At 46.6% G+C, this 22,219-nt stretch overlaps 1 protein-coding gene across 4 annotated transcripts in view; it reads right to left on the reverse strand.

The window, feature by feature from the left end:
• The window catches only part of LRRK2 (leucine rich repeat kinase 2), a 469,339-nt gene that overhangs the window by 76,307 nt on the left and 370,813 nt on the right, over positions 1–22,219 (reverse strand). For all 4 annotated transcript variants that reach the window (XM_063927081.1, XM_063927083.1, XM_063927080.1 and 1 more), the window contains exons 38-40: positions 15,933–16,124; positions 11,889–12,035; positions 9,590–9,690 (exon numbers count right to left, since the gene is read on the reverse strand). In XM_063927081.1, coding sequence (XP_063783151.1) covers positions 9,590–9,690; positions 11,889–12,035; positions 15,933–16,124 — 440 coding nt within the window. The remainder of the gene's footprint in view (positions 1–9,589; positions 9,691–11,888; positions 12,036–15,932; positions 16,125–22,219) is intronic.

A 22,219-nucleotide genomic window follows, 5' to 3' on the forward strand; every position in this document is an offset into this window, starting at 1 on the left:
CAGCTCATGAGATAGGGGAAAGGTTACCTCAGGTTTCTTCTCCTTAAACATGCATACCCTCGTGTCAGGTACCGAGGGGTCCTCTGTGATATGCAAAACATCTTTTATTGCAATAATCATATAATGAATACTTTTGGCCACCCTTGGGTGTAACTTCGCATCATCGTAGTCGACGCTGGAGTCAGAATCCGTGTCGGTATCAGTGTCTGCTACCTGGGACAGGGGACATTTATGAGAGCCTGAAGGGCCTTGTGACACAGTCAAAACCATGGATTGACTCCCTGCTTTTTCTCTGGACTCTGCTTTGTCCAATCTTTTATGTAATAAAGACACATTTGCATTTAAAACATTCCACATATCCAACCAATCAGGCGTCGGTGTCGCCGACGGAGACACCACAATCATCTGCTCTACCTCCTCCTTAGACGATCCTTCAGCTTCAAACATGTCGACACACACGTACTGACACTCCCACACACACTGGGATATACAATTATGGGGACAGCCCCCCAATAAGGCCCTTTGGAGAGACAGAGAGAGAGTATGCCAGCACACATCCAGCGCCCCTGGACACTGGAATAAAATCCCAGACTGTACAGTGCTCTTTTATAGAATAAATAATACACTCACTGCGCCAATTAAATGTGCCCCCACCCCTCCTCTTTTTTGCCCTCTGTACTTGCTCAGCAGGGGAGAGTCCGGGGAACAGCTTCTCTGCAGCTTGCTGTGGAGAAAAATGGCGCTGGTTAGTGCTGGAGGATCAAGCTCCGCCCCCTCAATGGCGGGCTTCGGTCCCGCTCAAATTCTTTATACTGGCGGGGGGTTTTCAATATACTGCCTCCGCAGTATCTAATATATTAGCCAGTGTACCTTGAGGTTAATATTGCTGCCCAGGGCGCCCCCCCTGCGCCCTGCACCCGTACAGTGCCTTCTGTGTGTGCATGTGTGGGAGCAATGGCGCACAGCGTTACCGCTGCGCGGTACCTCAGTGAAGATCTGAAGTCTTCTGCCGCCTATGAAGTCTTCTTTCTTCTTATACTCACCCGGCTTCTATCTTCCGGCTCTGTGAGGAGGACGGCGGCGCGGCTCCGGGACGAACAGCGAGGACGACACCTGTGTTCCGACCCTCTGGAGCTAATGGTGTCCAGTAGCCTAAGAAGCAGAGCCTATCAGTTAAGTAGGTCTGCTTCTCTCCCCTCAGTCCCACGATGCAGGGAGCCTGTTGCCAGCAGTGCTCCCTGAAAATAAAAAACCTAACAAAAAGTATTTTCAGAGAAACTCAGTAGAGCTCCCCTGCAGTGCATCCAGTCTCCTCTGGGCACAGGATCTAACTGAGGTCTGGAGGAGGGGCATAGAGGGAGGAGCCAGTGCACACCCATCTAAATTCTTTACAGTGCCCATGTCTCCTGCGGAGCCCGTCTATACCCCATGGTCCTTACAGAGTCCCCAGCATCCTCTAGGACGTAAGAGAAACCTAGAGAGCACATCAGCCATAGACTCATCTATCCCTGGCACATGCCAGGCCCTAAAACTTACTTTGCAGGTAAACAATACAATCAACCAAATCACAAGTATTCATGGAATACCACTGTAATTAATAGGCTGCACTACTAGCAGGTTGTTGCACCAGAATATAATATCACGGGTATTACCATCCAAGACCATGCCTTCCCTAGCCCACTTTACAGTCCAAAGGGTTGCACACCATCCTCTCTCGAGATACACCCCAAAGCTAGTAGTTCCCATGTCCAATAGAGTCCCCAATTTCTGTTTGGCTGTACTGTCTGCATATTGTTCATGAGGTCTTTCTGTCTAGGGGGTGTTCCTACATAAACTTTGAGTGAAAAGGAGTAAAGAGAAGATCACGGTTGTTCAAGTGAGATTCTGTGAGAAGCACAACCAGTGTATTACTCCACCATCTGTGTGTAAAAGAGGTAGCTGGGAACCGCTGCTGAGGGACAAGAGGCACAGGTGCAGCATGGGCCACCAAGGACCCTGGGACTCTTGGGAAGTCAGCGTCCATCATGACACGTTGCAACTGCCATTGTGCTACTCAGATGACTTAGAACCTCACATGCGCCAACCAGCTTAGGATGAGAGCTGCTTTCAGCCTGTTACGTTCTCTGTACTCGGAACCTAAGAGACAGGGTGGCAATAGATGAGCTCCAAGTACAGGAACGTGATGCTGCAGTTTGAGCGGACTTCAGCAGCAACCCCTAAGGAAACCCTGACTCCGTTGTCTCCCCCAAGTGGTCGGTCAACGCCTGTGAGACTATGGTTTCTTGGGCCCACGGCAGCCGCATTTGAAGGGCGGATTAGGTCTGCCCGACTCCGATGACCCCCCCGGTCTTCGTAAGTGACAAGGTGTTAACTGAGACAGAGAAAGAACAAGGGAAAACCTAACTCAAAACTGACACACAAAAGAAAAGGGGAAACTACTGAAAAGTATAACCAAATTTATGTGCGGCGCGGCCGCCAAGAAAAAATAAGAATTTACTTACCGATAATTCTATTTCTCATAGTCCGTAGTGGATGCTGGGAACTCCGAAAGGACCATGGGGAATAGCGGCTCCGCAGGAGACTGGGCACAAAAGTAAAAGCTTTAGGACTAGCTGGTGTGCACTGGCTCCTCCCCCTATGACCCTCCTCCAAGCCTCAGTTAGGATACTGTGCCCGGACGAGCGTACACAATAAGGAAGGATTTTGAATCCCGGGTAAGACTCATACCAGCCACACCAATCACACCGTACAACCTGTGATCTGAACCCAGTTAACAGCATGATAACAGAGGAGCCTCTGAAAAGATGGCTCACAACAATAATAACCCGATTTTTGTAACTATGTACAAGTATTGCAGACAATCCGCACTTGGGATGGGCGCCCAGCATCCACTACGGACTATGAGAAATAGAATTATCGGTAAGTAAATTCTTATTTTCTCTGACGTCCTAGTGGATGCTGGGAAATCCGAAAGGACCATGGGGATTATACCAAAGCTCCCAAACGGGCGGGAGAGTGCGGATGACTCTGCAGCACCAAATGAGAGAACTCCAGGTCCTCCTCAGCCAGGGTATCAATTTTGTAGAATTTTACAAACGTATTTGCTCCTGACCAAGTAGCTGCTCGGCAAAGTTGTAAAGCCGAGACCCCTCGGGCAGCCGCCCAAGATGAGCCCATCTTCCTTGTGGAGTGGGCATTTACAGATTTTTGGCTGTGGCAGGCCTGCCACAGAATGTGCAAGCTGAATTGTACTACAAATCCAACGAGCAATAGTCTGCTTAGAAGCAGGAGCACCCAGCTTGTTGGGTGCATACAGGATAAACAGCGAGTCAGATTTTCTGACTCCAGCCGTCCTGGAAACATATATTTTCAGGGCCCTGACAACGTCTAGCAACTTGGAGTCCTCCAAGTCCCTAGTAGCCGCAGGCACCACAATAGGTTGGTTCAGGCGAAACGCTGAAACCACCTTAGGGAGAAACTGAGGACGAGTCCTCAATTCCGCCCTGTCCGAATGGAAAATCAGATAAGGGCTTTTACAGGATAAAGCCGCCAATTCTGACACGCGCCTGGCCCAGGCCAGGGCCAACAGCATGACCACTTTCCATGTGAGATATTTTAACTCCACAGATTTAAGTGGTTCAAACCAATGTGACTTTTTTGGAACCCAAAAACTACATTGAGATCCCAAGGTGCCACTGGAGGCACAAAAGGAGGCTGTATATGCAGTACCCCTTTTACAACATCTGAACTTCAGGGACTGAAGCTAGTTCTTTTTGGAAGAAAATTGACAGGGCCGAAATTTGAACCTTAATGGACCCCAATTTCAGGCCCATAGACACTCCTGTTTGCAGGAAATGTAGGAATCGACCCAGTTGAATTTCCTCCGTCGGGCCTTACTGGCCTCGCACCACGCAACATATTTTCGCCAAATGCGGTGATAATGTTGTGCGGTTACATCCTACCTGGCTTTGATCAGGATAGGGATGACTTCATCCGGAATGCCTTTTTTCCTTCAGGATCCGGCGTTCAACCGCCATGCCGTCAAACGCAGTCACGGTAAGTCTTGGAACAGACAGGGTCCTTGCTGAAGCAGGTCCCTTCTTAGAGGTAGAGGCCACGGATCCTCCGTGAGCATCTTTTGAAGTTCCGGTTACCAAGTCCTTCTTGGCCAATCCGGAGCCACGAATATAGTGCTTACTCCTCTCCTGTTATCAATCTCAGTACCTTGGGTATGAGAGGCAGATGAGGGAACACATACACTGACTGGTACACCCACGGTGTTACCAGAGCGTCTACAGCTATTGCCTGAGGGTCCCTTGACCTGGCGCAATACCTGTCGAGTTTTTCCCAATGGTTTATAATCATGTGGAAGACTTCTGGGTGAAGTCCCCACTCTCCCGGGTGGAGGTCGTGTCTGCTGAGGAAGTCTGTTTCCCAGTTGTCCACTCCCGGAATTGCTGACAGTGCTATCACATGATTTTCCGCCCAGCGAAGAATCCTTGCAGCTTCTGCCATTGCCCTCCTGCTTCTTGTGCCACCCTGTCTGTTTACGTGGGTGACTGCCGTGATGTTGTCCGACTGGATCAACACCGGCTGACCTTGAAGCAGAGGTCTTGCTAAGCTTAGAGCATTGTAAATGGCCCTTAGCTTCAGGATATTTATGTGAAGTGATGTCTCCAGGCTTGACCATAAGCCCTGGAAATTCCTTCCCTTTGTGACTGCTCCCCAGCCTCGCAGGCTGGCATCCGTGGTCACCAGGACCCAGTCCTGAATGCCGAATCTGCGGCCCTCTAGAAGATGAGCACTCTGCAACCACCACAGGAGGGACACCCTTGTTCTTGGTGACAGGGTTATCCGCTAATGCATCTGAAGATGCGACCCGGACCATTTGTCCAGCAGGTCCCACTGGAAAATTCTTGCGTGGAATCTGCCGAATGGGATTGCTTCGTAGGAAGCCACCATTTTACCCAGAACCCTTGTGCATTGATGCACTGAGACTTGGCTCGGTTTTAGGAGGTTCCTGACTAGCTCGGATAACTCCCTGGCTTTCTCCTCCGGGAGAAACACCTTTTTCTGGACTGTGTCCAGGATCATCCCTAGGAACAGAAGACGAGTCGTCGGAACCAGCTGCGATTTTGGAATATTGAGAATCCAATCGTGCTGCCGCAACACTACCTGAGATAGTGCTACACCGACCTCCAACTGTTCCCTGGATCTTACCCTTATCAGGGAATCGTCCAAGTAAGGGATAACTAAAATTCCCTTCCTTCGAAGGAATATCATCATTTCGGCCATTACCTTGGTAAAGACCCGGGGTGCCGTGGACCATCCATACGGCAGCGTCTGAACTGATAGTGACAGTTCTGTACCATAAACCTGAGGTACCCTTGGTGAGAAGGGTAAATTTGGACATGAAGGTAAGCATCCTTGATGTCCCGAGACATCATGTAGTCCCCTTCTTCCAGGTTCGCAATCACTGCTCTGAGTGACTCAATCTTGAATTTGAACCTCTGTATGTAAGTGTTCAAAGATTTTAGATTTAGAATCGGTCTCACCGAGCCGTCCGGCTTCGGTACCACAACAGTGTGGAATAATACCCCGTTCCCTGTTGCAGGAGGGGTACCTTGATTATCACCTGCTGGGAATACAGCTTGTGAATGGCTTCCAAAACTGTCTCCCTGTCAGAAGGAGACATCGGTAAAGCCGACTTTAGGAAACGGCGAGGGGGAGACGTCTCGAATTCCAATTTGTACCCCTGAGATATCACCTGAAGGATCCAGGAGTCTACTTGCGAGTGAGCCCACTGCGCGCTGAAATTCATTGAGACGGGCCCTCCACCGTGCCTGATTCTGCTTGTAAAGCCCCAGCGTCATACTGAGGGCTTGGCAGAGGCGGGAGAGGGTTTCTGTTCCTGGGAACTGGCTGATTTCTGCAGCCTTTTTCCTCTCCCTCTGTCACGGGGCAGAAATGAGGAACCTTTTGCCCGCTTGTCCACGAAAAGACTGCGCCTGATAATACGGCGTCTTCTCATGTTGAGAGGCGACCTGGGGTACAAACGTGGATTTCCCAGCTGTTGCCGTGGCCACCAGGTCTGAAAGACCGACCCCAAATAACTCCTCCCCTTAATAAGGCAATACTTCCAAATGCCGTTTGAAATCCGCATCACCTGACCACTGTCGTGTCCATAACCCTCTACTGGTAGAAATGGACAACGCACTTAGACTTGATGCCAGTCGGCAAATATTCTGCTGTGCATCACGCATATACACAAATGCATCTTTTAAATGCTCTATAGGCAAAAATATACTGTCCCTATCTAGGGTATCAATATTTTCAGTCAGGGAATCCGACCACGCCAACCCAGCACTGCACATCCAGGCTGAGGCGATTGCTGGTCGCAGTATAACACCAGTATGTGTGTAAATACATTTTAGGATACCCTCCTGCTTTCTATCAGCAGGATCCTTAAGGGCGGCCATCTCAGGAGAGGGTAGAGCCCTTACAAGCGTGTGAGCGCTTTATCCACCCTAGGGGGTGTTTTCCAACGCACCCTAACCTCTGGCGGGAAAGGATATAATGCCAATAACATTTTAGAAATTATCAGTTGTTATCGGGGGAAACCCACGCATCATCACACACCTCATTTAATTTCTCAGATTCAGGAAAACTACAGGTAGTTTTTCCTCACCGAACATAATACCCCTTTTTGGTGGTACTCGTATTATCAGAAATGTGTAAAACATTTTTCATTGCCTCAATCATGTAACGTGTGGCCCTACTGGAAGTCACATTTGTCTCTTCACCGTCGACACTGGAGTCAGTATCCGTGTCGGCGTCTATATCTGCCATCTGAGGTAACGGGCGCTTTAGAGCCCCTGACGGCCTATGAGACGTCTGGACAGGCACAAGCTGAGTAGCCGGCTGTCTCATGTCAACCACTGTCTTTTATACAGAGCTGACACTGTCACGTAATTCCTTCCAACAGTTCATCCACCCAGGTGTCGACCCCCTAGGGGGTGACATCACTATTACAGGCAATCTGTTCCGTCTCCACATCATTTTTCTCCTCATACATGTCGACACAAACGTACCGACATACAGCACACACACAGGGAATGCTCTGATAGAGGACAGGACCCCACTAGCCCTTTGGGGAGACAGAGGGAGAGTTTGCCAGCACACACCAGAGCGCTATATATATACAGGGATAACCTTATATAAGTGTTTTTCCCCTTATAGCTGCTGTATCTTTAATACTGCGCGTAATTAGTGCCCCCCCTCTCTTTTTTAACCCTTTCTGTAGTGTAGTGACTGCAGGGGAGAGCCAGGGAGCTTCCCTCCAACGGAGCTGTGAGGGAAAATGGCGCCAGTGTGCTAAGGAGATAGGCTCCGCCCCCTTATCGGCGGCCTTATCTCCCGTTTTTCTATGTATTCTGGCAGGGGTTAAATGCATCCATATAGCCCAGGAGCTATATGTGATGTATTTTTTTGCCATCTAAGGTATTTTTATTGCGTCTCAGGGCGCCCCCCCCCAGCGCCCTGCACCCTCAGTGACCGGAGTGTGAAGTGTGCTGAGAGCAATGGCGCACAGCTGCGGTGCTGTGCGCTACCTTATTGAAGACAGGACGTCTTCTGCCGCCGATTTTCCGGACCTCTTCTGCTCTTCTGGCTCTGTAAGGGGGACGGCGGCGCGGCTCAGGGACCCATCCATGGCTGGGCCTGTGATCGTCCCTCTGGAGCTAATGTCCAGTAGCCTAAGAAGCCCAATCCACTCTGCACGCAGGTGAGTTCGCTTCTTCTCCCCTTAGTCCCTCGATGCAGTGAGCCTGTTGCCAGCAGGACTCACTGAAAATAAAAAATCTAATTTAAACTTTTACTCTAAGCAGCTCAGGAGAGCCACCTAGATTGCACCCTTCTCGTTCGGGCACAAAAATCTAACTGAGGCTTGGAGGAGGGTCATAGGGGGAGGAGCCAGTGCACACCAGCTAGTCCTAAAGCTTTTACTTTTGTGCCCAGTCTCCTGCGGAGCCGCTATTCCCCATGGTCCTTTCGGAGTTCCCAGCATCCACTAGGACGTCAGAGAAACCGTAACAAAAGCAACGCTTCCCAAACGCCAAACACAACACCGTCGTATCTCGGTGAGGATAGTAGTGGCGGAAACCACCTCAGAAAACACAAAAGCTAGAAAGTAAGAAATAATATGGCTACGGCCGTAAAATGTGGCAGAGCCGCTACTCACGACACCGGTAAAGGTGCACGCAGATGGAACAGGAACCCCAAGGCTGCAGATACAGGATCGCAGGACTGGAAGGTCTGATCAGATTCCAAATGACCAGGCCCCGGACACCAGGACTCAGGATCTTTGAACTGGAAGGCTGTAAAGTTTCCCAAAGATCAGGCTCCGGACACCAGGACTCAGGATACAGGGTCACAGGACTGGAAGGCTGCACAGGAACTCTCCAGGGGCAGGAAGCAGTTCCACAGGAAGCTATCACCGTCGATCCTGGCTCCCATAAAAAGGTCCTGCTGACCTATCATGGGAGAGCCAGCAGACCAGCCCCCCGGACCTAATTGTCCAGCTGTGCGTGTCCCGGCTGCTGGTAAAAGCCGGGGCTGGAGTGCGGGTTGGCCGCCGAGTGTCCCCGGTTGCTAGTCAACCGGCCGGAGACGGACGCTTAGCGGCGGAAGTGATGGGTCGGCCCCGTTGCCTGGCAACGGCTGGGAGCCGGCGCGCCTTACACCCGCCGCTGCTGACACAGCCATGAGCTGACATCCAAGCACCGTCTGTGTCGACAAGGAAGTAGTCCTCAGACATCCATCCAAAACAGAGGAGAAGCAACTACACAAGGCATGGTTGTGATTACTGCACTAGGCACTGTATTTTTTTGAAAGCAAGAGGGGACTGCAGTGCAATAGCACTGGCCATAAATGGAAAGGAGAAAGAGAAAATATAAAATAAAAAAAAACAACATCAAAGAAAGTGAAAGGAAAATAGAGTGAAAAAACAAACAAGGAAAGAAAAGGAAAATTATAAAAGAAAAACTGTATAAAGCAATAAATTAAGCTGTTAAATGCATGATGTAACAATATAAGGCACAGCAAAGTAGAACTTCCCTAATAAATCCGATAGCAAAGGGTCTGGAACAACTGACAACAAAAAGCTGTCAAGCCTATATAGCAATAATCGTGCAACCAAAGCATAAAAAGTTGTCAGCCCAATATCAGTAGCAGACCACAGGATTCCAGCACATGCCATCGAAACTCAACTACATAACATAGTCAACTGCAGAAATCATACCTCGATCAGTGAAAAATAGATGCATTACAAAACAAATCTAAAAGAATGGGCAATAAACCAAATAGGCTTACAATCCCTTATTTTGCCAATAAGTAAAAAATTAGAATTGAATGTCATACAAAAAACAAACTCACAATAACAAACATATCAGAGGAGGGATGGACAGATAAGTAACTTACTGTACTGCAAGTAGATTCATTTCTCAATTGGGAGAAAATAATTCCAATCAGAATTATATTTTAAAAAAACACAATGTTCTAATAATTTGTTAAATTAAGCAAAATCTCTCACCTGTCTCAACAGCCTTGGAGAAGTATGTTTGTTGAAAATTTTTACAGCTACAGGTTTATCTTTATACATAGCTCTATAAACTGAACCAAAACCCCCATCACCTAAAAGAAAAAAAAAATACCATAAATTAGCTGTTACAATTGTAAACACCATTCTCTATGTTGCATAAACATCAATAAATAAACATGCTAGGGCTGTAGTTGTATTTGTAAGTACACTTATAAATGAACCAAACTCCTCTCCAAATGTTTCTGCGAGATTATGAGCCAAACTCATCTCTAAATGTTTCCGCAAAATTTCTCAGGATGCCCTGGTTTCTTCCCACAATCCAAAAATATGCCTGCCATCTGAAAAATGTATGTGGTTGCATGTTAGTGAATGTAAACATTAAAATACAGTGGGGCAGAGATGAAGTAAAAGCCAAATTGCGATGTGCAGATACCAGTCTTAAGAAAATAATATATAAATCTGCTCAACCACTCAGGTACTCGCTGCTTTAATGCACAAAGTACTGTATTACTGAAATCAGCTATTGGTGTGGCCTATCCAGTTGACCGAATATTCCATGCAACTATTATAATAGGATGGTTTAAAGCCAATGTAATGAAAGCTAGGAGACTGATGATGTCAGTTTGTGGGCTCTTTAGAAATTTCTGTGACATCAGCAGAGCACATTACTGCATGTGGTACTCTTCAAATAATTACTACTCATTAATAATTATATCTGCACAAAACTAGTCATGCAAATGTGTGAAAATGTGAATTGAGAAAAACTATGATTTTAACATGATATGTTACAAAGGGGTAGCGTATGATAGATTGACAGTCAATAGGTCAACAGTCGAAAGGTTAACAGGTACAAAATGTTAATAAAAAAGGTAGACCGGTTCAAAAGGTCAACATGGCAATGGTCAACACGTTTCTTGGGGGGGTTTCATGTTTTTTAAATTTTCGCTTAATTTTCTATCAATGTCACTATTACCTTTAGTATCCTTAGCGTTTCTACTAATTTTGGTCATATATGTTAAACATACAAATGACAACCCCAAAAAGTGTGTCAACCTTTTTGTGTCGACCATGTTTATGTTGACCTTTTTACCCTGTTGACCCTTTGTACTGCCGACCTACTGACTGTCAATCTGTTAATCCACACCTTTTACAAAGGTTGTTAATAGACATACATACACTTGATCGTGTAGTGTTCTATAAGTGACATGTCCTCTTTACCTTTGTATAATGCACAACCAGTTGGAACATAGGTAGCTTAAATAATACAGCATCTGTAAAGCAACAGTATAACAAGGACCTATGCTCTAGAACAGGGGTAGGCAATTATTGTAGCTGGGCGGCCATTAACAAGTTTTAGCAAATGGTCAATGATTGCACACACAAAATATTCTGAAAACACGTAGTAAAATCCAAAAATTGGCACGAGGTGGTATTTAAGCAAAGATTTGTAGATTTAAAAGTATTGTTAGATTAGAGAAGAAATGTATGAATTATAAAGTATTACAGTAATATCTTATTAGCACAATCATAGGTGTATCTATAACGGGTGCAGGGTGTGCGGTGCCCCTTGGTTTAAGGAGACCCACACTGTACACCATGCACCCATACAATATACTTACCTCTCTGGCGTTGGCGCCACAGAAGTCATCATGAACACAGCAAGGACCTGCACATGTGCAGTGAACTCTGGCACGGCAAGAACAGGGCAACTGCCCTTTGCGAGAGAGGGCATGCCATCATAGAGACTGGACACATGCCCTTTCCTGTTGAAATGGTCAGCAATGGGTGGCTCTCAGGTCCCCCAGGGCACAATGGGCTAATGGGAAATTTGGCCCTACTCACAATGACAGTCCAAAACACTTCAGTGTAGTATACGGTGTGTAGTTGCGTAGAATGGAATCAGTTTTGTTTCCATTAGAGCATTATTGTTTTCCCCAATTGAGATGAAGCCTCAAAATTTCCTGATCACTCTATATTTTGCTCCCTGGACAGGAAAGAGAACTTCCATCATCTCTTTTTAATCAATACTAGAGTTACAGTAAATTAATGTGATATTACTAAACAACAATAATCGAGGTTATGTATTATGGGTCTCAAGCAAAGCACAAAAAAAAGTGTGCAGATTTGCACCTTGCCAAAAGAATGTTGCACTGCAGGTGGCCAATATATGAGCATACAGATTTAGATTTGCGAAGGGCTAGCTCTATTCTAAATGTCAGCGTTGAAACAAAGCTGGCCAATATGGTGTGCAACATGTAAAATCAGCCTTGCAAGGAAGACAAACACTCACCCAGTAAAAACTCCGGAGCTTGGTCAAATACCAGTTCTTCACTGCTTAGCATAATATTTCGAGGTAGATCAGCCAGTACCAGGTCAGGTGCAATTTGAGAGATAGGAATTGTTGACCTTGGATCTTCTGGATTCACCAACAAGTCACCTAATTTATAAATGATATTGGAAAATGACACATAAGAACACACTGGAATCAACAGTGATAAGACAAACTGGGTGATAACAGACAGAGGAAGGAAGGCCCTGCTCGCAAGCTTACAATCTATAGGGAAACAGTAATGATACACAAAGATAGGCTCGATCTATAGCATAGCAGTCACCAAATTGCAAAGACAGTCCTGATGAGATGTAATTAGATATGAATGTAATTAGATATTGATGCCAAACTGTCCTTCAAGTTATGTGCTTCTCCAAATAAAGTGGTTATACTTGTGCAAACCTAGGCATACTGTGTGACTGCACAAAATGGCATTTGCATTTTAGTACCACAGTTTTGAAACTTATGCACAATATAGTATAAAGTTAGTACATTTACAAATAAAAATAAAACTGGCGAAGGAGTAAACTCTTGGTAAATAGAGGAAAAACGTACATGCAATACGTAACAAAAGTGCAACATATTCATAATAACACAGAAAGCTCTTATTGTTTGCCATTCCAGCATTTCCAATGCTGGAGGTAAATGCAGTGGACTTTAACACCACAACGCTCACATTTAAAAAGGTACAGATTTCTCAAATTTTTAAAACAAGTATTACTGTGTCCGGTTGTAGATCAGCGGTAGCACTGTAGGGGGAAACTCAGCATATGGAAGTGATCCCCAGTGAAGAGAAGGAGGTCAACCAGCACTGGATCCAAAAGAAGAAAGGCAGCAGAAGAGGGTTTTAAGATTATAGGATCTGGAGATTGGGTCCTCGTCCTTGAGTAAGATAGCTACGATAAATACATACTGCTTTCCAGTCCTGGCTTGGATGAAACTGTGAAGATTCAAAAACACCCCATCATGGCTTGCCATCGGTGGGCCAACCATGGCCTGCAGCATAATAGTCGCATCCCCTTGTGGCAGCATAATTTAGCCAATGCAAGGGGAAGGTTCATCGAAAGGGAAGGAGTAGAGAAGAGCTCCAAAAGATAGAAGAGAAAATGCCAGACAAAAGAAAAGAAGAGCTTCTAAAAAGAGAGAAAGCGTAGTAAAAAAAGACAATGCCATGTTAACAGGACCAGAAAAAGGAGTTTCCAGCACCACAAGGGGGCTATTCATAAATTAGCTGATGCTTACCCCCTTTCATGCCGGGTGAAGATGCCAGTATCAAGATACTTTGAAATCAAGAGAGGATCTGAAGCTGGCCAAATTGAGCATCAACAAGGAGTATAGTTGAATACGGTGGGGAAGGGCCAAGACAAGGGGACCCATATGCAAAACAGCTCTCAGGGGTGCCCTTCTGTACCCACTATGGTCAGTTGAACAGGTAAGGTCTCAGTGGGGCATATGCTTATTTTAAACACTAAGCGATCGGCTCCATTGCTTAATCTGGCTCAGGACCCATGGGGCTATAAATTCTGATTTAGGCTTGTAGTGCCATAGGCCCTGTTTATATTGTTGAGCACTAGGTCCAAAAGGTGATTGTAGGGCACTGCCTCTTGTTATCTGGGCATTAAACATGTAGGAAAAATGTTAGGTCCTGGTAATAGAGAGGGCATAAGGCCCTAATCCATATTCTGGCATAAGGCCTGTGGTTACCAGTAAATTTGTGCACTAGGACATACCCCTTCTGACATCAGGGCATTAGGTCCGTGGCCACATCCAGTGGGCACGAGGCCCAGGTGATAGGCCCAATGTATACTGTGCTTATAATTCCATGTAGAAATCATGCCACAGATGAAATAGGCACCGTGTAGCCTGTATCCCCGTGTTGCCTGTATCCCCCCATTAGGACCATATGACTGTATACTGCTAAACCAAGGCTCTTAAAGGAGGTGACCTCTTTCTTCACAGCACACCCCTAGCAGCAAGTCAACCTTGTCATTAATCAATAGGTAGCTTATTGTCAGGCCCCTATATCGGTAGACTGTTACTGTAATTCCTATTTATTTGTCTTCTGGCTAATGTTCAAATAGACTATTTAATGTTCGTTACTGTTCTACACAGGTTGAGGTATTCAGTTCATACACATAGCCTTGTTGGTTCCAGTTGTATTGACACTGGTTCAGTTTGTTGAGGACCTGTGTGCTGTAGTTGTTAGCAAGGCTGCTGTGGCTGTCATCCAGTTGTATTGACACTGCAGGTCCTCACATCTTTCTCTTTCCAGAGTCATCCAGGACTGTTTGTAAAATCTCAGTGACCTAAATGTGAAGACACACCTCTCCTAATATATACACCAGTTAGGAGGAGGATTTATGAAGAAACGTTACAGAAGTGGTACAAGATTTTTTTAGCAGTTAGTGCAAGAACACATTAGGTTTTCTTCAGTATTATGCACAGCCCATTATGTTATACCACAATATTAAGCATTCCCTGCTCACATTATAGATGTTTTGGTGAGTCTTTTACTGCAGCTTTGTTATAAGCAGTATGTGAAAATAAATTATTTAATTCATGTCAAAACCACAATATGTGAAATAGGTAGATAGTCAAAAGGACGACAGTGTCTAAGTTGACAGGTTCAAAAGATTGACACATGAAAAGGTCGACACGAGTTTTAATTTTTTATTTTTTTGTTTCAAATTTGACCTTGCAGCACGTGGAAAGTCAATTAGAGTACCGATTCGCTCACCATGCTTCGGACAGGGTACCTCATTCCACTACTGCCGCGCTCGGCAAAGGTTACCGTTCCCAATTGTAGTCCACGTGGAAAAAGTAAAACAAAAAACAAAACTCATGTCGACCATATGATGTGTCACCCATTGTCATGTCGACAATTTGAACATGTTGATCTATTGCCATGTCGACCATTTGTGTTGACGTATTCGCTGTAGACCATCATCTGGATACCATGCACACCTTATGTCACGTCTAGCAAAGTTTGAGGATCCGGCAGCTGAGACTTGCCCGAGGAGGTAGATGGCTGTGGGTGAACAAGATGAGGGGGTTGGATATAGTTCCTTCGCATGCGACACGGAACAATGAAGAACGTAGGCGGGGTTGAAAGTCAAAGAATAGTATTTATTATGTACAAGGCTGAGGTAGAGAACTGTGGCTGGAGCACGTTGGTTAAAGAATGTAGTTGCGGATAAAGCACTGCAGGTTGTGGCTTGGAAGACAAGGTTGTGAATAATGAGCTGCGGAACTGTGGATGGTAGTTGAAGACGTGGCTGGAGACAAGGACTGTGGACTGTGGTTTGGAGGATGAGGCTGAAGATAACAATCTGCAGGTTGTGGTCGGTGGTACAAAGACGTGGCTGGTGAAGTAGATCTGTGGAGTGTGGCTTGAAAGACGAGGCAGACGACCCGGGGTCGACTGTGCCCAAAGGGTCTTACTGGACCAGGTTTTCCAGGAGCGCTTCCACAGGCAGTAGCAGGTTAGGAACGGCAGGACTGCAGCAGCAACAGAGAACCGACCAAGCAGGAGTAACCAGAATACAACAAGGATCCTGGGAGCACAGGCTAAAGCACCTACAACAGGGTTGTAACTTGAAGCACTGGCGTCCCTGTCCTAAACCAGCCCCCTTATATAGGGAGAGCTTGCCCTGGATTGGCTGGAAGAAACAGGAAACAGGAACTATGCTTAAAACTTGGTCTCCAACATGGCGGCGCCCAGTAATGCAGACCTTTCTGCAAAGCCACATTGCTCACTGCCTCTGCTTTCCTAGCAACGGCTCAGCAAGAGCGACCCGCTGTAGCGGCATCCCGCCACCACGAGCGGACCCCCTTCACCGCCGCCACTGCTGCCCCCGGTCCCGGCGCAGCAGCCCACCTCCGCCGCTGCCCGCACACCGCCAGAGAAGCCAGACCCACGGCCCCAGCGTACCGGTAAGACTCTGGACGCTGACACCTTACACACAAATACGCCAATTCATATTGATAAAATTAGTGTAGGCTTACCTTCTTCAGCTTTCACCAGCAGATCAGAGATAAGTATTTTTTGGTGCTCTTGGTTATCATTAAAGCTGTATAACACCCACTTTTTCAACAATGTTTCACATTCACCAGAAATGTCAGTTTCCAGCAAACCAGGAAACCATTCCTCCATAAGAGAATCAATATGATCCACAACCTGTCCCAATAGAATGCAACCTAAACAAGATAGAAACATAATAATAAATGCCCACTTGTCACAGAAACATAAACAAACAAAAAAAAAACCAAAAAACATAAATGTATTAACAATGTAAAAATACTTATATACATGGTCGAGTCACATTATTGTTCCCACCGCCTACATTTTACGTTGGCAGTGCGTAGCCCATAAAATATGTCACATGTCGTGCGCTGGCTTGGTGATTGGCTGTTTTCAAATACTGTATATCACTTGTTGCTGTCATGGGTAAAATGGTGATTTCTGAGAGTTGTAAAAATAGGATTTTAATTACCTACCCGTAAATCCTTTTCTCTTAGTCTATAGGGGATACTGGGAATCCATTTAGTACCATGGGGTATAGACGGGTCCACTAGAAGCCTTGGGTACTTTAACAATTTGATAGTGGGCGCTGGCTCCTCCCCCTCCTACCAGACTCAGTCTAGGAAACTGTGCCCGAGGAGAAGGACATACTTTGAGAGAAGGATAGATAAGGAAAGGGGTGAGATTACTAACCAGCATATATAAAACAAGAGGAAAATCATGCTATCCAAACTTGAAAACAGGAACAGCAACAGCTGAACCAAACAAAATTACTTAACCAAGTAACAATGCAGGAGGAATAACGAAGCACCGGGCCGGCGCCCAGTATCCCCTACCCCTACGGACTAAGAGAAAAGGATTTACCAGTAGGTAATTAAAATCCTATTTTCTCTTACGTCCTAGGGGATACTGGGAATCCATTTAGTACCAAAGCTCCCAAACAGAGTGGGAGAGTGCTGAGGTTCCTGCAGAACCGACTGACCAAACTGAAGGTCCTCAGAGGCCAAGGTATCGAACTTGTAAAATTTAGCAAACGTGTTCGAACCAGACCAAATAGCTGCTCGGCAGAGCTATAAAGCCGAGACACCCCGGGCAGCCACCCAAGAAGAACCCACTGACCTAGTAGAGTGGGCCTGTACAGATTTTGGAACCGGCAATCCTGCCGTGGAATAAGCATGCTGGATAGTGAGCCCGATCAAGCGTGCAATTGACTGCTATGAAGCAGGACACCAAATCTTATTGGGCTCATAGAGGACGAACAGCGAATCTGATTTCCTATGATGAGCTGTTCTCTTTACATACACTTTCAAAGCCCTCACCACATCCAAAGACTTTGAAGTAGTAGAGGTGTCTGCAACAACCGGAACCACAAAAGGTTGGTTGATGTGAAAAGCAGAAACCACCTTAGGAAGAAATTGCTGACGAGTTCTCAGTTCAGCTCTGTCTTCATGGAAAATTAAGTAGGGGCTCTTAAGAGAAAATGCCCCTAGCTCCAACACACGTCTTGCTGAGGCCAAGGCCAACAGTGTGATGGTCTTCCACGTAAGGTATTTTACGTCAACCTCCTGTAACAGTGCAAACCAGTCCGATGGGAGGAACTGCAGCACCAAACTGAAATCCCAAGATCCTGTGGGAGGCACAAAGGGAGGTTGGATGTGCAGAACACCTTTCAAGAACGTCTGGACCTCAGGGAGAGAAGCCAATGGTTTCTGAAATAAAATAGACAAGTCCGAAATCTGGACTTTTATGATGCCTAGGCGTAGGCCCACATCCACTCCCGACTGCAGAAAAAGCAGGAAACGTCCCAGATGAAATACCACCACAGAATATTGTCTGCCCTCACACCAAGAGACATATTTCTTCCAGATACGATGGTAATGTTTAGACGTTACCCCCTTTCTGGCTTGGATCATAGTCGGGATGACCTTGTCAGGAATCCCTTTCCTGGCTAGAATCAGCTGTTCAACTTCCATGCCGTTAAACGTAGCCATGGTAAGTCTTTATAGACAAACGGGCCCTGCTGCAGAAGATCCTCTCGAAGAGGTAGAAGTCACTCCAGAAGATCCACGTACCAGGCCCTTCTTGGCCAGACCGGAGCAATGAGGAATGCTTGAACCTTTTCCCTTTTTATTATTTTTATAATTCTTGGGATCAAAGGAACTGGAGTAAACACGTACACCATCTGACAGACCCATGGAGTCGTCAGAGCGTCTACTGCCAATGCCTGTGGGTCTCTCGACCTGGAAAAATATCGCCTGAGCTTCATGTTGAGACGAGAGGCCATCAAGTCGATTTGTGGCTATCCCCACTGACGTGTCAAGCGCCTGAACACCTCTGGTTGAAGGCCCCACTTCCCCGAGTGCAGGTCGTGTCTGCTGAGGAAGTCTGCTTCCCAGTTGTCTACTCCCGGAATGAAGACCGCCGACAATGCCACGACGTGTTTTTCCGCCAAGAGGAGAATTCTTGACACCTCTGACATTGCTGCTCTGCTTTTGGTTCCACCCTGTCGGTTTATGTACGCTACTGCCGTCACACTGTCCGACTGGACTTGAATGGCACGATTCCGAAGTAGAGATGAGGCCTGCAGAAAGGCATTGTAGACAACCCTGAGTTCCAGGATGTTTATTGGAAGGACGTCTTCCTGACTTGACCATCTTTCCTGAAACTGCACCCCCTGGGTGACTGCTCCCCAACCTCAAAGGCCTGCATTTGTGGTTAGCAGAATCCAATTCTGAATCCCGAACCATCGTCCCTCGATTAGGTGAGAAGTCTGAAGCCACCATAGAAGAGAGATCCTGGCTTTTGGCAGCAGACGGAACTTCTGGTGCATGTGAAGATGCGATCCGGACCATTTGTCCAACAGATCGAGCTGGAAGGGTCTTGCATGAAACCTTCCATACTGAAGCGCCTCGTAAGAGGCCACCATTTTCCCCAGAAGGCGAATGCACAGATGCACCGATATTCGGGTTGGCTTCAGGAAAGCCCGAACCATTGCCTGGATTACCAATGCCTTTGCCTTTATTAACACCTTCTGAGACTCTGTGTCCAGTACCATTCCCAGGAAAGGAAGCCTGTGTTGGCTCTAGGTGAGATTTCGGAAGGTTCAGAATCCACCCGTGAACCAGGGGTAGTCTGGTTAAATGCTGTCCAACAACCGCTCCCTGGACGGTGCCTTCATCAGAAGATCGTCCAGGTACGGAATTATGTTCACTTCATGTTTGCAGAGTAGAAACATCATCTCTGCCATCACCTTGGTGAACACCCTCGGTGCCGTAGAGAGACCAAATGGCAGGGCCTGGAACTGGTAGTGACAGTCCTGCAGTGCAAACCGTAGATAAGCCTGATGAGGCGGCCAAATCGGAATGTGAAGATACGCATCCTTGATGTCCAGACACTAGGAATTCCCCCTTCTCCATACCCGATCACCATTCTCAGAAACTCCATTTTGAATTTGAACACTCTTAAGTACGGGTTCAACGACTTGAGGTTCAGAATCGGTCTTACCGAACCGTCCGGTTTCGGTACTACAAACAAGTTGGAATAGTACCCCTTGTTTCAAAGATGAGGTGGAACTGGAACAATAACCTGAGTCTATACCAGCTTTTGAATGGCGTCCTGTAAAGTTATGCTTGCCTCTTGTGAAACTGGTAAGCCGGATTTTAAGAATCTGTGAGGTGGGAGCTACTGGAACTCCAGTCTGTAGCCCTGGGAAATAAGATCTATGATCCAGGGATCCTGGCACGAACTTGTCCAGACATGACTGAATCTTAGTTGGGCTCCCACCTAACAGTCCTCCAGGCATCTCAGTCCACCGTCATGCTGAAGGTTTTGAGGAAGCAGAGCTGGAGCCCTGTTCCTGTGAACTGGCAGTTGCTGGTTTTTGTGGTTTACCTCTAGAGCCTCTATTGGCTGCAGAAGAACCTCTGGGTTTGCCTTTAAACTTGGCAGTCCGAAAGGACTGCAAATTGGGGCCTGAATAAACCTTCCTGGCTGGGGGAGCTGCAGAAGGAAGATATGTGGACTTACCAGCAGTAGCTTTGGAGATCCATTTGTCTAGTTCATCTCCAAATAAGGCCTCTCCTGTGAAAGGTAGGCCTTCCACTCCTTTCCTGGAGTACGCGTCAGCAGTCCATTGGCGTAGCCATAAGCCCTTGCGTGCTGACACCGCCATAGCAGTGGTATGTGCATTAAGCTAGCCTATTTCTTTTACGGCTTCCACCATAAAATTTGCAGAGTCCTGTATATGCTGCAAGAGTAAAATAATCTTCCCTTGAGGTAAGGTATGTAGGCCCTCAATTAGGTTACCCAACCATTTGGCAATGGCTTTTGTAATCAATCCACATGCTATAGTGGGTCTCTGGGCCACCCCAGCAGTTGTATATAAGGTGTCAATTCTACGTTCAGTCGCATCTTTCAGGGTGGCTGCACCCGGACGACAGCCTGGATACTGATGCATCAACTATCGGTGGCTTTTCCCATTTTTTCCTATCCTCAGGAGGAAAAGGAAGAGATGATAGGAAATTTAAAATCCCTAAAAGGTTGCTATCAGTATCAACCCACGGTTGTTCAAACAGGGTATTTAGTTCCTTTGACACAGGAAAAGTGGCTGAGGATTTCTTTTTCATATTAAAATAAGATTCCTCACTCTCCTCTGTCATCTTATCAGGGATATGCAGAACTTCTCTTATAGCCTCTATGAGATCTTCTATTCCCTGTGACAGAGTACCCTCCCCCACCTCTGAGTCCACCTCCCCCTCCTCCATATCTGACCCCTCATCCTCAGAGTCAGATTACAGGATATGGGCTAAAGTACGTTTTTGTGGACAAATGGCAGGGGACTGAGACGCTGCTCTGGGTACAGAGTCTCTTTTCATAAGCTTAGTCATAGATTGTCTTAAGAATTGTGTCTCTTTCTCATTGCAGGACAATTTTGTGGAAATATTAGAAATCAATCCCCTTATGGAGTCCAGCCATGCTGACTCTGCCCCTCTAGCCTGGAAAGGGACTGTACATTGAGTACATACTGGTGAACCCCCTGGAGAAGAGGAACACTGTGCCTTACATGAATCACATTCTTTGCCTGACATCCTGTAAAAGTGACAGCATACACACACAGTAAAAATAAGAATTTACTCACTGGTAATTCTATTTCTCGTAGTCCGTAGTGGATGCTGGGTACTCCGTAAGAACCATGGGGAATAGACGGGCTCCGCAGGAGACTGGGCACTCTAAAAGAAAGATTAGGTACTATCTGGTGTGCACTGGCTCCTCCCTCTATGCCCCTCCTCCAGACCTAAGTTAGGGAAACTGTGCCCGGAAGAGCTGACACAACAAGGAAAGGATTTGGAATCCAGGGTAAGACTCATACCAGCCACACCAATCACACTGTACAACTTGTGATAACCATACCCAGTTAACAGTATGAACAACAACTGAGCCTCCTTTTACGGATGGCTCATAACAATAACCCTTTAGTGAAGCAATAACTATATACATGTATTGCAGAGAGTCCGCACTTGGGACAGGCGCCTAGCATCCACTACGGACTACGAGAAATAGAATTACCGGTGAGTAAATTCTTATTTTCTCTGACGTCCTAGTGGATGCTGGGAACTCCGTAAGGACCATGGGGATTATACCAAAGCTCCCAAACGGGCGGGAGAGTGCGGATGACTCTGCAGCACCGAATGAGCAAACTCAAGGTCCTCCTCAGCCAGGGTATCAAACTTGTAGAATTTAGCAAATGTGTTTGAACCCGACCAAGTAGCAGCTCGGCAAAGCTGTAAAGCCGAGACCCCTCGGGCAGCCGCCCAAGAAGAGCCCACCTTCCTTGTGGAATGGGCTTTTACTGATTTAGGATGCGGCAGTCCAGCCGCAGAATGTGCCAGCTGAATCGTGCAACAGATCCAGCGAGCAATAGTTTGCTTTGAAGCAGGAGCACCCAGCTTGTTGGGTGCAAGCAGGATAAATAGCAGTCAGTTTTCCTGACTCCAGCCGTCCTGGAAACATAAATTTTCAAAGCCCGGACTACGTCCAGCAACTTGGAATCCTCCAAGTCCCGAGTAGCCGCAGGCACCACAATAGGTCGGTTCAAATGAAACACTGATACCACCTTTGGGAGAAATTGGGGACGAGTCCTCAATTCTGCCCTGTCCATATGGAAGATCAGATATGGGCTTTTACATGACAAAGCCGCCAAATCTGACACACGCCTAGCCGAAGCTAAGGCCAACAGCATGACCACCTTCCACGTGAGATACTTTAGCTCCAC

The sequence above is a fragment of the Pseudophryne corroboree genome, chromosome 6 (assembly GCF_028390025.1).
Source record: "Pseudophryne corroboree isolate aPseCor3 chromosome 6, aPseCor3.hap2, whole genome shotgun sequence".
Taxonomy (NCBI): Eukaryota; Metazoa; Chordata; class Amphibia; order Anura; family Myobatrachidae; genus Pseudophryne; species Pseudophryne corroboree.